The following is a 17,897-nucleotide window of genomic DNA, read 5'->3' on the forward strand; positions in this document are numbered from 1 at the left end:
AGAGCGTTTCTGATTGCTGTTTTTTTGAGGGGGTGAGACCAGCCAAGCCTGATCACCTGGCTCCCTGCCTCAGAGCCCTTTTTATTTTTTTAGTTGAATGGTGGACTCTGTCTTCCCGGTGCTCCAGTCGCCTGTTGAAAAGGCGCCGGGATCTGTGTGATTTCCCATGCGGCGACCCACTGTGCTGGCTGAAACAGCCACACTGAGATTCGTGGCACTTTTTTGCCCAGGAATCTCCTGGCCTGGCTCCCTGTTTCAGTCCCCTTTGTTATCAGTTGAATGGGTGACTCTGTCTCCCAGGAGCTCCAATCACCAGCTAAAACAGCCGCGCCAACCAAAACAGCCGCGCTGGTGACCCGTGGGGCTCCTCTGCCTGGGAATCTCCTGGTCTGTGGGCAATAAAAATGCGTCTGGAAACACGGCATCCACTCACCCTTCATGCTTTCTCTGGGAGCTGTGATCCAGAGCTGCTCCTAATTGGCCATCTTGGATCTGTGTCCTAAAAGCTCTTAAAACCTAAGAATGTATAGACACTTGATATGCTATTAGAGTGTGAATAAAATCTTAGGTATGGTGGTGATTGTCATATTCAAAGGTACTGCAAATAAGAAATCTGTTATTTATGTGATAACTTTTATTTTAAATGTTCTATAGAAGTAGGTGATACACAGGCACCATTGTTCAAACAGTGATTGTTACACAACATAAAGATTGCTTGGACTTAGGGATAATCTCTCCTGTATGGTATTTGGGATGGTTAAAAAGCCCAGTGAGGAATCCAAGGTTAATAGAGGCTTGTTTTAAAAGAGAAATCATGTTAATGGTGTTTTAGTAAAGAAAAGTATTTTAAGGTTAATAACTAAAAATCTATAGTTATAGGTTCTAAAAAGTATGGGAAGTTTGAAGTTTCAGTGTGCAGAAGAGGCATGAAGGAAGCCAGGCAGGTGGCTAACGGATCACTAGATGCCTGAAGGAAATGCCACTAGCTAGTTTTAAATTGGTAAGCTAAGGTAGAGCTTCTTAAGTTTAATGTGTGTATGAATCACCCAGGGATCTAGTTTAAATCCACATTCTGATTCATTAGGTCTGAGGTGTGGCCTGGGAGTATGCATTTCTTTTTTTTTTTTGAGTTGAAGTCTTGCACTGTTGCCCAGGCTGGAGTGCAGTGACAATCCTGGCTCACTGCAACCTCCGCCTCCCATGTTCAAGTGATTCTCTCCTTACCTCAGCCTTCCAAGTCACTTGGATTACAGGTGCACTCCAGCACACCTGGCTAATTTTTTTTTGTATTTTTAGTAGAGACAGGGTTTCACTATGTTGACTAGACTGGTCTCAAACCATGATCTGCCCACCTAGGCCTCCCAAAGTGCTGGGATTACAGGCATGAGCCACCGTGCCCAACTGGGAGTATGCATTTCTAACGAGTTCCCAGGAGATACTGTGCTGCTAGTGTGGGACTATACTTCGAGTAGATGACTGTGGGGTCATTCTGTGTCTTCTGCTTACCTGATTATTGATTGAAAGCTGTACATATAAACAAATTACTGTTTTAAAGTATTGTTTTCCCTCACTATTTTAGAATCAGAAGAAACCTGAAAATGATGATGATATGGAGATTAAGAAGCAGTTGTCCAAATACGAATCTCAACTTTCAACAAATGAGGAGAAAGTAGATACAGATGATCGTAAGTCCTTATGCATAAATTTTAGGGCTGGAGGGAGTTCATTGCTGTATGATTTGCAGGCAGCTTGGACCATCTGGAAGAAATGGGACCATGTCCTTTTGGTTTTGGTTTTTTCAATATCTCATACTTCTTAAAAAATTGCCAGTTAGTAAGTTGTTTTATGTATATTTACATTTATTTTTTCTGTAACTTTTTATTTTGAGCTAAATTTATATTCATAGAAAAGTTTCAAGAACCATACAAAGAATTCCTGTATCCCATTCACACATATGCCCCAGTTATTTTACCACACATTTATCTCACTCTCTTTCTCTAGCTCTGTCTACACACACATACCTTTTTCTTTAATTTTTCAGTGCCTAGAGGGCCAGCTAGACACAGACTTTTTTTCTAAACCATTTGAGTGTAAGTTATACACGTGATGTTTCTTTACTCCTAAATAGTTCAGTATGTGTTTTCTAGGAAAATGGACATTCTCTCATATAACCAGTTTAATTATTAAATCAGGAACTTTATACGGATACAGTGCCATTCTCTGTATTCTTTTGTTCCAAATGCCTTAATAGTGCTTTTACCCCAACACTACCTCAACTCCCACCAAAATATTATTCCAGAGTACAATTCAGGATCAAATATTGTGTGTAGTTGCTTCTTATTTGGGGTTTGTTTAGTATTTTTGCATGATTAGGTTGATCAGTTTTGGCAGGAATACCACAAAATGGTACTTGTCCTTTCCTGTGACAATTTGTGCCATCTGATATGATTCTTTGTCACTTATTGGCAGTGTTAATTGTGATCACTTGCCTAAGGTTATATCTACCATGTTTCTCCTGTTTTTCCTGTAACTTGGCTGTTCGCTTGGCATATCTCGTTGGACAGACTGAGTTAAGATTCGTATTTTCAACCCAGCTCCTTGCCATCATCTTCAAGGTCCCGCTGAACCCACCACTCTCCCGCATTGTTCACTCTGCTCCAGCCTCCCTGGCCCTCTTTTCACCCTGGGAGCACACAAGGCTTGTCTCCAGGCCATGCATTCAGTATTCCTTCTGCTTGGAATACTGTTCTCTGAGACCATCACATAAATTCCTCCTCTTGTTGTTGTTTAGGTCTCAAATCAGATGTCTCCTTCTTTAGAGGCCTTCCCTGAGCACCCAACTACAACAGGTCTCCCAGTCACTCTCCATGTTGCCCCTCTCTAATTTCTACTTACCAGTGCCTCCAGTACCTTTTTTATACATGTGTTTCCTTGCTAAGTGGCTGTCTCCCCACAAGATCATGAGCTTCTTGAGGGCAGATATTTTGTCAGACTCCACTCTATCCCTAGTGCCTAGTGCTGGAGTACCTGGCTCAGCATTGGTATGTATTAGGCAGTTGTTGACTGAGGTGAGAGAACAACTCTATTGTTGCTACTGCCTGTTTGTATAGTTTCCTGTCCACTGTGTATTCTCCAACATGCTGTTTTTCTCTAAAGACCAAGTAAAATGCTTTCGCTCTTCTTCCTGCATCTGTTCCCTCTTGAGTTTTTTAAATGGACTCCAGTGAAATGTGTAATGATGGGGAGGAAATATCTGCCCTAGAAATGGACTGCAGTGTCAGGGATGGTTCAAAGAAAATTGATAACTATGTACAAGACACAGAAAAATAACCTTATCGTGGCAATTTACTTTCTTTGCACAAATAATAAATGCTTCTTGGTAATAAGAAATAATTCAGATTGTCTTGTTTTTTCCTTGAATTTTGACTTCCCAAAAAGAGGAAGTCAGATGACAGGATTATGCATAGTTTTTATTTCTAATTTTCCTTACTTCGCCAAGATATTTTTCTAAAATAAATATTTTAAATATCTAACATATCATGTTTTCTAAAACAAGCAAGTTCTTAGGATGAGGAAAAAAGTCATCTTTAAAAAGGTAGGGAGGTAGAAGAAGTTATGGGAGAATCTGAGAGGTAGTTATTGAAGGTTAACATGTAAAATCCATTCTTAATATTTGAGACCATTCCATTTCTGGAATTCATTAAAACCTGTGGATGTTTTTCATCACTAATACTTCAATGTTTAGTTCTGCAGATGTGAAGGAGTTACTATGCTTTAAGATCTTCTGTTTACTTTTTCAGTGCAGTTTGAAATGTCCCCAAGTTCATTAACAAAGCCTTCTAACTGTCCACATGCCCTTTATGTTTATTCCTAGGAACTGAAGGCTATTTAAGGGCAGACTCACAAGAGCCCTCCCACTTCGATTCTCAGCAGCCTGCAGTCTTGGAAGAAGAAGAGGTCATGATAGCTCATGCTCATCCACAGGAAGTCTACAATGAATATGTACCCCGAGGGTGCAAGAATAAATGCCATTCACATTTTCACGATACACTCGGCCAGTCGGATGATCTCATTCACCACCATCATGACTACCATCACATTCTCCATCACCACCACCACCAAAACCACCATCCTCACAGTCACAGCCAGCGCTACTCTCGGGAGGAGCTGAAAGATGCTGGCATCGCCACTCTGGCCTGGATGGTGATAATGGGTGATGGCCTGCACAATTTCAGTGATGGCCTAGCAATTGGTATACATCTACATATTTGTTCCTTGTTGATTGATTCCGAAAATGTCACATTAAACACCTAACAAATAATAGATTAGTTTAGATGAGTATATTAGTGACTTCCAAGATTATAAAAATGTTATTTTTTCTTTTACTACTTTGACAGTGAAGTACTCAGTTAATGTTAGGTATGATTAAATGCTAGGAATTGTGCCCAGCCTGTGATCTAAATTGTAACTGTCAGAAGCTGTTCTTAAATTGCAAGGTCTTAAGATCAGCCTTTAATTTGTATGATGCATATATGAGATTTTTTTTTCTCCCTATGCATTGAAGTTCTCTTATCAATAATATGAGTAATACTTATAAAGGTAAAATTATATTTTCCATCATCTTTTATGCTAAAGGAATCTTAATACATCTAAGTCCAGTTATCAATCTCTATCCTAAGAAGAATTATAGAACTTTTGCTAATAAATTGTTATACCACAATTGGGAGATAATAGAATATTTACAAATTTTAATAACTTAGTGCTGGAAGGAACCATGTAATTAGGCAGCTGAGGCCTGTAAAGGTGGGGCCACTTGCTCAAGGAGGCTCTGCTGTGTTATAACTAGGCTAAGATGAGCCCAGGCCTTGGCTCCCTGGGATTTGAGTGCTCTTCCTCTTGTACTATATTATGTGGAGCTGAAACAGACAAAGGAGGAATGTTCAACTGCACAGTCGACTGGGCCTGGTAGCTCACGTCTGTAATCCCAGCACTTTGGAAGGCCGAGGCAGGAGGAGTTCAAGACCAGCCTAAACAACATAGTAAGACCTCATGTCTACAAATAAAAAAAAAATTAGCCAGATGTGGTGGCACACACCTGTAGTCCCAGCTGCTTGGTAGTCTGAGGTAGGAGTGCTTGAGCCTGGGAGTTTGAGGTTCCAGCGAGCTATGATCTCACCACTGTACTCCAACCTGGCCAAGAGAATGAAACCCTGTCTCTTAAAAAAAAAAAAAACATGCAGAGTCATGGTTTATAATTGATTGATTGTATAATACGTCAGGTTTTTAAAAGGACAGCTATTTGTCTTAGAGTTTTCTCACTGAGATAGGGAAAGAATAAATGTAAACAAATCTAATTACAGAGTAAATTCCTCTGAGGCAAGTGAAACATATTTATACCCTTGACAGAAGAGTTTTTTCCTAAACCTTTCAAACAGTTTATTTTATATTCTTGAATATGCCTTTTATATGGTAGCAGTTACTTCTCAGATTTGTATAACTATCCACTCACACTAAGGCATAGAAAACCTTCCCCTCTCTTTTATGCCTGATGTGTTACTTTGGGAAATTTAGACCTCATGGAATGTACTGTAAGATTTCTTACAAAGAAGATACAAAGTTGGGTTGAGAAACTTCTGTTCATTCACAGCCAAAATACAGTTTTTTTGTTACCTCATTTTGCATGCTGAAAAGATTAAAAAACACACAAATTAATGTAGCCAAACTTTCTGATTGATTTTTACACAGGTGCTGCTTTTACTGAAGGCTTATCGAGTGGTTTAAGTACCTCTGTTGCTGTGTTCTGTCATGAGTTGCCTCATGAATTAGGTGAGAGAACCACATAAATTGTATTTGCCAAGTGGGTGAAATGTCCTAGTGTTACTGGCTTTTGCTAATGTTAGTTCAGCAAGCTTCTTCATCAATTCCATGCCTTCTCATAAGTCTGCCAACCAGCATACTGATGACTTCAGGAATCATCTTCATACCTACAAGGTGAATAACACAACAGGATACAAAGGAATCATCTTCCGTTAACAGAAGTTGAAAAAGAGAATCTCATTGGAATTGAAGGGAAGTGGATGAGTTGTGTTTTGAATATTTTTTTTTTTTTTTTTTTTTTTTTTTTTTATTGCATTTTAGGTTTTGGGGTACATGTGAATAACATGCAAGGTTGTTGCACAGGTGCACACGTGGCAGTATGATTTGCTGCCTCCCTCCCCTTCACCTATAACTGGCATTACTCCCCATGCTATCCCTCCCCAACTCCCCACCCCCCCACTATCCCCCCTCCCCCCCAACAGACCCCCGTGTATAGTGCTCCCCTCCCTGTGTCCATGTGTTCTCCTTGTTCAACACCCGCCTATGAGTGAGAACATGTGGTGTTTGATTTTGTGTTCTTGTGTCAGTTTGCTGAGAATGATGTTTTCCAGGTTCATCCATGTCCCTACGAAGGATGTGAACTCCTCCTTTTTAATGGCTGCATAATATTCCATGGTGTATATGTGCCACATTTTTCCTGTCCAGTCTATCATCGATGGGCATTTGGGCTGGTTCCAGGTCTTTGCTATTGTAAACTGTGCTGCAATGAACATTCGTGTGCATGTGTCCTTATAGTAGAACGATTTATAATCCTTTGGATATATGCCCAGTAATGGGATTGCTGGGTCGAATGGAATTTCTATTTCTAGGTCCTTGAGGAATCGCCACACTGTTTTCCACAGTGGTTGAACTAATTTACACTCCCACCAACAGTGTAAAAGTGTTCCTATTTCTCCACATCCTCTCCAGCATCTGTTTTCTCCAGATTTTTTAATGATCGCCATTCTAACTGGCGTGAGATGGTATCTCAATGTAGTTTTGATTTGCATTTCTCTGATGACCAGTGATGATGAGCATTTTTTCATATGTTTGTTGGCCTCATGTATGTCTTCTTTTGTAAAGTATCTGTTCATATCCTTCGCCCATTTTTGAATGGGCTTGTTTGTTTTTTTCTTGTAAATCTTTTTTAGTTCATTGTAAATTCTGGATATCAGCCCTTTGTCAGACGGGTAGGCTGCAAAAATTTTTTCCCATTCTGTTGGTTGCCGATTCACTCTATTGACTGTTTCTTTTGCCGTGCAAAAGCTGTGGAGTTTGATTAGGTCCCATTTGTCTATTTTGGCTTTTGTTGCCAATGCTTTTGGTGTTTTGGTCATAAAGTCCTTGCCTACGCCTATGTCCTGAATGGTTTTGCCTAGGTTTCCTTCTAGTGTTTTTATGGTGTTACGTCTTATGTTTAAGTCTTTAATCCATCTGGAGTCAATTTTAGTGTAAGGTGTCAGGAAGGGGTCCAGTTTCTGCTTTCTGCATATGGCTAGCCAGTTTTCCCAACACCACTTATTGAACAGGGAATCCTTTCCCCATTGCTTGTTTTTTTCAGGTTTGTCAAAGATCGGGTGGTTGTAGATATGTTGTGTTGCCTCTGACGCCTCTGTTCTGTTCCATTGGTCTATATCTCTGTTTTGGTACCAGTACCATGCTGTTTTGATTACTGTAGCCTTGTAGTAGAGTTTGATGTCCGGTAGTGTGATGCCTCCTGCTTTGTTCTTTTTGCTTAGAATTGACTTGGCTATGCGGGCTCTCTTTTGGTTCCATATGAAGTTTAAGGTGGTTTTTTCCAGTTCTGTGAGGAAGGTCATTGGTAGCTTGATGGGGATAGCGTTGAATCTGTAAATTACTTTGGGCAGTATGGCCATTTTCACGATATTAATTCTTCCTAACCATGAACATGGAATGTTTCTCCATCTGTTTGTGTCCTCTCTTATTTCGTTGAGCAGTGGTTTGTAGTTCTCCTTGAAGAGGTCCTTTACGTTCCTTGTTAGTTGTATTCCTAGGTATTTTATTCTCTTTGTAGCAATTGTGAATGGCAGTTCGTTCTTGATTTGGCTCTCTTTAAGTCTGTTATTGGTGTATAGGAATGCTTGTGATTTTTGCACATTGATTTTGTATCCTGAGACTTTGCTGAAGTTGCTTATCAGTTTCAGGAGATTTTGGGCTGAGGCGATAGGGTCTTCAAGATATACAATCATGTCATCTGCAAATAGAGACAATTTGACTTCCTCCTTTCCTAATCGAATACCCTTTATTTCTTTTTCTTGTCTGATTGCTCTGGCTAGAACTTCCAGTACTATATTGAATAGGAGTGGTGAGAGAGGGCATCCTTGTCTAGTGCCAGATTTCAAAGGGAATGCTTCCAGTTTTTGCCCATTCAGTATGATATTGGCTGTCGGTTTGTCATAAATAGCTTTTATTATTTTGAGATACGTTCCGTCGATACCTAGTTTATTGAGGGTTTTTAGCATAAAGGGCTGTTGAATTTTGTCGAAGGCCTTCTCTGCATCAATTGAGATAATCATGTGGTTTTTGTTTTTGGTTCTGTTTATGTGGTGAATTACATTTATAGACTTGCGTATATTGAACCAGCCTTGCATCCCCGGGATGAATCCTACTTGATCATGGTGGATAAGCTTTTTGATGTGCTGTTGTAGTCGGCTTGCCAGTATTTTATTGAAGATTTTTGCATCTATGTTCATCATGGATATTGGCCTGTAGTTTTCTTTTCTTGTTGAGTCTCTGCCAGGTTTTGGTATTAGGATGATGTTGGTCTCATGAATATTATTATTCTTTGTCACTAGGCTTTAAATCCTTCCCTAGTTCTGGATCCCAGTTCATGTCCTTGTTTTTTTTCTTATGGAGATATATTCACACACATACCACTGATGCCATTTTCACTTTTGTTCCTTGTCATATGTTCAGCCATTCCTTATAATCTTCAACTTCTAATTTATGTTCTATGTTCAAGGCCCATGAAGCCTCTCTCTTATTTCCATCTTCATGTGTCTCTTTTCTCCTTTTATAATTGTAGCATTAAACTCTTCAGCTCTTAGTTATGTATTACCTTTATTATTTGCTGATTATCTCATATGTATTCTCCACCCATCCCTCCCTTCTTTGTGGCCAAATTCCAGGCTCCTTGAAAACAGTGCAAGATCACAATGGTAAATTTGTAGTATTTATCATTTATTGATAAATCATAAGCCTTAAGAAAATTTTGGATAAGATATCTGGCCAGTGCAGTGGCTCACACCTGTAATCCCAGCACTTTGGGAGGCCGGGGCAGGCGGATCACCTGAAGTCAGAAGTTCGAAACCAGTCTGGTCAACATGGTGAAACCCCATTTCTGCTAAAAATACAAAAATTAGCCAGGTGTGTTGGCATGCGCCTGTAGTCCCAGCTACTCAGAAGGCTGAGGCACAAGAATGGCTTGAACCCAGGAGGCAGAGGTTGCAATGAGCCAAGATCTTGCCACTGTGCTCTAGCCTGGGTGACAGAGCGAGATTGAAAGATGAAGAATAAAAAGGAAAAACAATAGTTTATACAGCTGTTAGGGTGATTTACTGAGTAACACTGCTTTAAGACTAGATAATTCTTAATTTTGGTTTTTTTTCCCCCTCAAAAACAATGGAAAATTTTCTTAAATCTGAGAAGTATCTTGGTATCTGTCCTAAAAATGATTTCTTAATGACTTTTTCTTCCTTTTTCATTTTCTGTTAAAGGTGACTTTGCTGTTTTACTAAAGGCTGGCATGACCGTGAAGCAGGCTGTCCTTTATAATGCTTTGTCAGCCATGCTGGCGTATCTTGGAATGGCAACAGGAATTTTCATTGGTCATTATGCTGAAAATGTTTCTATGTGGATATTTGCACTTACTGCTGGCTTATTCATGTATGTTGCTCTGGTTGATATGGTAAGTTTTTAAGAAGTCATGTTACATTATTGACCAACAATAAAATAGAGAAAATATTCAGTAAAGCCTCATTTTTTCTCTGCTTTTGGGGGAGCAGGAAGTGGAATATTGCTATGTTGCCCAGGCTGGTCTTAAACTTCTGAGCCCAAATGATCCTTCCATCTCAGCCTCCTGAGTAGCTAGGACTATAGGCTCAATAAAAATCATTTTTTTTGGCTGGGCACAGTGGCTCACACCTTTTAGCCCAGCATTTTGGGAGGCCAAGACAGGCAGATCACTTGAGATCAGGAGTTGACCAGGCTGGCCAACATGGTGAAACCCCGTTTCTACTAAAAATTACAAAAAATTAACCAGGCATAGTGGCATGCACCTGTAGTCCCAGCTACTTGGGAGACTGAGGCAGGAAAATCACTTGAACCCAGGAGGTGGAGGTTGCAGTGAGCTGAGACTGCACCACTGCACCACTGCACACCAGCCTGGACAACAGAGCAAGACTCTGTCTCAAAAAAAAAAAAAAAAAAAAAATCATTTTTTTTTTAAAAAGGTTTCAATGCAGCAGTGATGAGAAGTGATTCTATATTCAGAAAGGTGTGGAATATAAGAATATAGGTTCTTTAGAGTTTTTTTTTTTTTGAATTGTTGATCACACCTTTATCTTAATATGTATCAGGATTCACAAAAATATCTACATCCTTATGATGTATTGTTGTAGGATACAATATCAGTAATCAGGCAGTGACTTTTCTATAGATTTGTAGGAAATCCAGGATGAGACACATATTGTTGGTATGCTGTGTACTTCAGAATGCTTAGTGTCCTTATTAATCAACAAAGGAATCATATCTTTTTGTCACTAATGTCCTCAAAATGATCCCAGCCAAACTTACTGGTAAAATTATACTTTATTATTTTACTTTTATTTTTAACTTGGTAAGCAATCAAAGACAATATATATCTTATATAGTATAAGGTTTTCTATCTCTGAACTAAAGACAAACTACAGTTCAGATATGAAGGCAGTAACTGACGTAGGAAAATCACTATCGCTTTTCATTTTCCAGTGGAGCAACTGAACCAGTACAAACTTTTACTTTCCCAGAACATCAAGAGTAGTCATTCTTAAACTGCTAGGAAGTGCTGTATGACGTTATTAGCTAGAGTCAGTATGTATATAATCATGTTTTAAGGAATTAACTCACAGTATATCCAGCTACAAATAAAGCTAATATACTCATATTTTCCCTTTTTTTTTTTTTTAGGTGCCTGAAATGCTACACAATGATGCTAGTGACCATGGATGTAGCCGCTGGGGATATTTCCTTTTACAGAATGCTGGGATGCTTTTGGGTTTTGGAATTATGTTACTTATTTCCATATTTGAACATAAAATTGTGTTTCGTATAAATTTCTAGTTAGAGTTTAAATGCTAGAGTAGCTTAAAAAGTTGTTATAGTTTGAATAGGTCTTAGGGAGATGAGTTTGTATGCTCTAATATGCAGCATTTAAAGTTAGTGGGTTTTGTGATTTTTGTATTGAATATTGCCGTCTGTTACAAAGTCAATTATGGTGGTAACATAAAGGTACGTTTTAATATTTAAGTTATTCTATCTTGGAGATATAATCTATGTGCAATTCACCAGTATTACCAGTTTATTGTATAAATAAGAGATTTGGCATGACATGTTCTGTATATTTCAGGAAAAATGCCTTTAGTGCTTTTTCAAGAACTAACACAGTAATTCCTATGCTGGATTTTAGGTCTCTGAAGAACTGCTGGTGTTTAGGAATAAGAATGTGCATGAAACCTAAAATACCAAGAAAGCTTATACTGAATTTAAGCGAAGAAATAAGGGGGAAAAGAGAAGAATCTGAGAATTAAGGAGGCATAGATTCTTATGAAAATCACAAAATTTGTCGTAAATTAGAGGGGAGAAATTTAGAATTAAGTATAAAAAGGCAGAATTAGCATAGAGTACATTCATTAAACATTTTTGTCAGGATTAATGTTCCTGTAAAGACATAGTGAGCACTTTTCATATACTAATTTAGTTGTACATTTAACTTCGTTTGTATAATACAGAAATCTAAATATATTTAATGAATTCAAGCAATGTATCACTTGACCAAGGAATTGGAATTTCAAAATGTTTGTGTGGATATATACCAGATGAGTACCATGAGTAGTTTTATGTATCACCAGACTTGGTTATTGCCAAGTTATATATCACCAAAAGCTGTATGATTGGGTGTTCTGGTTACCTGGTTTACAGAAGTATCAGACTAGTAAAACTTTGATATACATGAGGACATTAAAACCATGCTGAGTATCATTTGACTTCGATTCAGAAAGTACTTTAGTATCTCTCAGTACTTCAGTGTTGTCATTGTGAGCAATTGCCTTTTATATTCAGTACTGTAACCATACTAGGCCTTTCTGTGCCATTCTCTAGATATTTCTTTTTTACACAATAAATTCCTCATGTCACTTGGTGTCAGATGTCTGGTTTTCTTTTTAAAACATTTTTTACCATCTGAATCATTTTTAACTGTAGAGTTCAGTAGTTTTAAGTATATTCACATTGTGCAACAAATCTCCACAACTTTTTCATCCTGCCACACTGAAACTCTACCCACTCAACAACAACTCCCCATTTTCCCAAAGTCCCTCGTAACTACCATTTTACTTTGTTTCTAAAAAATTGAGCTGTCTGATTTTTAAAATTATAATCTGGATTGTAGTATACTAATTATAATCTGGATTGTAGTATACTAATCAATTCATTTATATTATTGTATTGAGTGGCCTTATTCAATTTTTAAATTTTTTTATCACAAAGGGCACTTGAAAAAATATCGGTCCACAGTTTCTTCTCAGGTGTCTTTTGTTTTTTTTTTTTAACAACCAGGGCCTAAAGCTGTAGAATAAGCATTAGTATTACTCTACACTCTCAAGAGAGTCAATGCTTTAATTTAAGATCTTTACTATGGAGAACTTGGTATGAAATTCAGTGCTTGGGAGAGACTCCAGGTGTTATTTACAGGTCCTGGGAGGTACATGGCATATCTGGAGGCCACACACATGTAGGTCAGGAAATGCAGGCAGGGAAAGAGAGGGACCTGTGGGCCAGTGCCTTTATTGGGTCCAGGGTATTATTCAAAGAAATTTCTCTTGAAGAGTTTTAATTAGGTTGAAAGCAAGCAGGCATCAGTTCCAGGAGACCATTCTATGACTGAGAGGTGGTCACTGTGACATATCCACACAGCCCATGTGAGGGTCGGCAGGGCCAGTCAAGCAAGCTGCATCTAGCTGTCCCATAGCAAAGTGGTTGACAGGGAGCAGCTGTGTAAGGCAGCTACCTAGATGGACAGCACTGAGAAACTAGGAGACGTAGAACTGGAGACTGTCAAGGGTGACTGAACTCTGCTTCTATATGGGAAAGTCCAACTTACGTTCACAGTGAGTGCCAAGGCCACATAAAGTTATAAGCATTAACTACGATCATTAACAAGTGGACAATACCATCTCCCCTTCATCTAGAGCTTACTGAGAGACCACATCACTAGGATTTCTGTTCCTCAGACCAAATGAAAGGGGATGGGTAACAGTTACTTGCTTGGGGGTGCCTGCATGGATGAGATTAAGCATCCCCTTTGATTGAATAGATTACAGTGCTTCAGAAACTCACAGACCTAGCATCGTGCCACTGCTAGATGAGTGCAAGGTAAGGAAGTTCTTGTAATAACTGGAAATGCACCTCTAGGAGTGTGGTGAGCAGAGACTTGTCCCTTCTTTCACAGAGATTCTGAAGGTAGAAGTTGTGCTGGACCAGCCCACAAAAACAGGATGAAATAGGAACTATGGTTCCCACTCCAGCTGGAACCTGTTAATGGGGATGTGGGAGATTCAAATAGTCCCCATCACTCCGTTTCAGAAGATGGAGATGAGAGGAAAAATGCAAGAGCTGTAGAATATGGACCAAAGGCTGATTTTTGGGAGGGAACAAAATTTGTCAGACTGATTAAAAAAACTCAGAAATAAAAATAACTTGAATGAAAAAGGAGATATAAATAGATTCAAGCAATTGTAAAAATCAGCTTATAATTTCAGAACTTATTGATTAATTTTCTGAGAAAATACAAAATATTCACTCAAGAAAAAAAAAATGGGCCAGGCATGGTGGCTGACGCCTGTAATCCCAGCACTTTGGGAGGGAGGCCAAGACAGGTAGATCACGAGGTCAGAAGTTTGAGATCAGCCTGGCAAACATGGTGAAACCCCATCTCTACTGAAAATACAAAAATTAGCTGGGCATGGTGGCACACATCTGTAGTCCCAGCTACTGGGGCAGCTGAGGCAGGAGAATCACTTGAACCTGGGAGGCGAAGGTTGCAGTGAGCCGAGATGGTGTCACTGCACTCCAGCCTGGCAACAGAGCGAGACTCTGTCTCAAAAAAAAAAAAAAAAAAAAAAAGAGCAGCAGAGGGGAGGCACAATGTGCAAAGAGGGAGGAACTACTGGTAGACGAGAAAGAGAAACTTATTATAAGACAACTCATTGATGGAACTTGACTTTCTCAGCTTGTCTGCTTACCTACAAAATACTATGAAAATTAAGGAAGTAGCAAACTGCTGCACTTCCATAGCTATCACCAGAACACTGAGTCACTGATGGCTAAAATAATTTTCTTCCCTTTTAAAAATTGTGGTGAAATGCACATAACATGAAATTTACATTTTTAACAATTTTTAGGTGTACAGGGCAGTGACATTAAGTATATTTACATTGTACAATCATTACCACCAATCTCCAGAACTTTCATCATCCCAAATCAAATCTCTGCACCCATTGGATAATAATTCCCCATTCCTCTTTGACAGATAGCAGGACAGTGGTCCTAACCCTTAGTAACCACTGACTTACTTTCTTCTCTTCTCTATGTACTGGAGTATTCCAGGTAAGTCAAGTAAGTGGGGTCATGCCATATTTCTCCTTTTCTGCCTGCCTTATTTATCTGTGCATAATGTCTTCAAGGTCTATCCATGTTATAGCATGTGTCAGAATTTAATTCCCTTATAAGGCTGAAAAGGAATGTGTATCAGAGTTATCCAGAGAAACAGAAGCAATAGGAGAAAGAGAAAAAGAGAGAGAGAACGGGTGGCGAGGGAGGGGTAGGGGAGGGGAGAGGGGAGGGGAGTGGGGAGGAGAGGAGAGCAGAGGAGAAGAGAGGAGAGGACAGGAGAGGAGATTATTAGGGGAACTGGCTTATACAATTACAGAGGCTGGGAAGTCCCAGAACACGTTGTCTGCAATCTGAAGACCCTGGGATGCCAGGAGTATGAGAGTGGAACTCTCAGACCAAGACCAAAGGCCTGAGAACCTGGAGAGCCACTGATGTAAGTCCTGAAGCCCAAAGGCCAGGAAGCCTGGAGTTGTTGTCCAAGGACAGAAGAGAAAGAGTGTACCCCAGCTCCCACAGATACCTCAACATATTCACCTTGTTTCTGTTTTTGTTCTCTCTGGGCCCCCAGCAGATTGCATGATCTTTCCTACCTAGCCCACTCAGACTCACATGCTAATCTCCTCTGGAAACACCCTCACAGACAACCCCCTGCCAAAATAATGGATTACCAGGTTTCTGAGTATTCCTTAATGTAATCAAGTTGACACATAAAATTAACCATCACATATTGTAAGCATATAATACACTGTGTTTATTCATTCAATGATGGATGCTTAAATTGCTTCCACCTTTGGGCTATTGTGAATAATGCTGCTCTAAATATGTGTATATAAATATCTGTTTAATATTCTTGCTTTCAATTCCTTTGGGTATATACTCAGAAGATGAACTGCTGGATCATAAGCTAATTCTATGTTGAATTTTTTGAGGTGTCATCATACAGTTTTCCACAATAGTTGTACCATTTTACATTCCCACTAGCAATGTTTATATTATTTCTGTTTCTTATGGTTCTTTTTTTCTTTTATGATAACCATCCTAATGGATGTGGTATCTCATTGTGGTTTTGACTTGCATTTCTCTAATGATGTTGAATATCTTTTCATGTGCTTTTTGGCCATTTGTATATCTATGGAGAAATATCTATTAAGTCTCACCAGGCCTCTCTTCCAACACCATGGGTTACAATTCAACATGGGATTTGGGAGAGGACACAAATTAAAACCATATCACCATATTTATGTAAGTCTGGCTTTTGCATCAGAGTAATCCTGGTCACATAAAATGAGTAGAGAAGTATTTTTCCATCTTCTATGTTCTGGAAGAGATTTTGTAGAATTCACCATTGAAACAATCTGGGCATGGAGTTTTATTTCAAAGTTTTAATCCATGAATTCAATTTCTTTAAAAGATACAGGAACATGCAGGATACATATTTGATTTGAATGAATTTTAATACTTTGTGTCCTTAAAGAAGTTGTTCCAGGAAACGGATCCAAGATGGCCGATCAGGAGCAGCTCAGGATTGCAGCTCCCAGCGAAAGTGCGGTGGGTGAGCGGACATCGCATTTCCAGACAGATTTTTATTGCCCACAGATGAGGAGATTCCCAGGTGGAGGAGCCCCACGGGTAGCCAGCGTGGCTGTTTCAGCTGGCGCAGCTGTTTTGGCCAGTGCAGCTGTTTTGGCCGGCGCAGCTGTTTTGGCTGGTGCAGCTCTTTTGGCCGGCGCCCCAGCATAGCAGTTCTCCATACAAAATACACGGGTCCAGGCACCATTTTAGCTGGTGATTGGAGCTCCAGGAAGACAGAGTAGCCCATTCAACTGATAGAAAAGGGGACTGAAACAGAGAGCCAGGCCAGCAGATTACCAGGCAAAAAAAGACCACAAATCTCAGCACGGCTGTTTCAGCTGTCACAGTGGGTCACTGCACAGGAAATCATACAGATCCCGGCGCCTTTTCAACAAGTGACTGGAACACCTGGGAGACAGTTGACAGTTCAACTGAAAATAAAAAAGTCTCTGAGGCAGGGAGCCAAGTGATCAGGCTCGGCTGCTCCAACCCCCACAAAAAAACAGCAATCTGAAACGCTCTGGATTGAGAGTTTCACACCAAGAACAGCTGAACCCAGGATGGTCCAGCTCTGTGGGGGAGGGGCGTCCGCCATTACCGAGGCACTCCACCACTAATGAGGTAGTCCGCCATTGCTGAGGCAACCCGCTGTTGCCGAGGCAGCCTACCATTACAGAGAGAGTCCGCCATTACAGAGGTGGGCTGCCATTGCCAAAGCAGTTCTAACTACACCCGTACAAACACGACTGCAGGGAAGTTCACATGGCAGCTGGGCGGAGCCCACAGGAGCTCAGCAAAGCCTCTGCAGGCAGACAGTGACTAGGCTGCCTCCTGGCTGGGCAGGGCAGCCCTGAAAAAAGGCAGCAGTACAACAGAAACTCATAAATAAAGCCTTAACTCCCAGGGATAGAGCACCTGGGGAAAAAAACGGCGGGGGGTGGGGGTGTTATGAGTTCTGCTGCAGCAGACTTAAACATACCTGCTCAGCAGCTCTGAATGAACAACAGAGCTCACAGCTCAGCACTTGAGCTCCTATAAAGGACTGACTGTCTCCTCAAGCAGCTCCCTGACCCCCTTATATCCAAAGAGTCACCTTATAAAGGAGAGCTCAGACTGACATCAGGTAGGTATCCTTCAGGGACAAAGATAGCAGAAGAAGAAACTGGCAGCAACCCTTACTGTTCTGCAGCCACTGCAGGTGATCCCCAGGCAAGCAGGGCCTAGAGTGGACCTCAGCAGTCCTACAGCAGAGGGGCCTGACTGTTAGAAGGAAAACTAAGAAACAGAAAAAAATAACTTCATCATCAACAAACTGGACATCCACTCAGAGACCCAATCTGAAAGTCAACAACTACAAAGACGACAGGTGGATAAATCCACAAAGATGGGAAGAAACCAGTGCAAAAAGGATGAAAACATCCGAAACCAGAACGCCTCTCCTCCTACAAGGGATCACAACTCCTCATCAGCAAGGGAACAAGGCTGGATGGAAAATGAGTGTGATGAATTGACAGAATCAGGCTTCAGAAGGTGGGCAACAAGAAACTTTTGTGAGCTAAAAGAACATGTTCTAACCCAAT

At 40.2% G+C, this 17,897-nt stretch overlaps 1 protein-coding gene across 2 annotated transcripts in view; it reads left to right on the forward strand.

Moving 5' to 3' along the window:
- Window positions 1–12,274, forward strand: part of SLC39A6 (solute carrier family 39 member 6) — a 29,925-nt gene extending 17,651 nt beyond the window's left edge. Inside the window, exons 6-10 of one of the 2 annotated variants that reach the window (XM_012440762.3) lie at window positions 1,580–1,685; window positions 3,875–4,252; window positions 5,746–5,826; window positions 9,594–9,784; window positions 11,044–12,274. In XM_012440762.3, the coding sequence (XP_012296185.1) occupies window positions 1,580–1,685; window positions 3,875–4,252; window positions 5,746–5,826; window positions 9,594–9,784; window positions 11,044–11,196 (909 nt within the window). In that variant the 3' untranslated portion in view covers window positions 11,197–12,274. Of the gene's footprint in view, window positions 1–1,579; window positions 1,686–3,874; window positions 4,253–5,745; window positions 5,827–5,940; window positions 6,103–9,593; window positions 9,785–11,043 lie in introns of those variants that run through there. The other variant, XM_012440765.3, reaches the window with a different exon arrangement.
- The last annotated feature ends 5,623 nt before the right edge of the window (window positions 12,275–17,897 follow it).

This window comes from Aotus nancymaae, unplaced genomic scaffold (genome assembly GCF_030222135.1).
Source record: "Aotus nancymaae isolate 86718 unplaced genomic scaffold, 86718_ANA_hifiasm-v0.15.2.pri h1tg000020l, whole genome shotgun sequence".
Taxonomy (NCBI): domain Eukaryota; kingdom Metazoa; phylum Chordata; class Mammalia; order Primates; family Aotidae; genus Aotus; species Aotus nancymaae.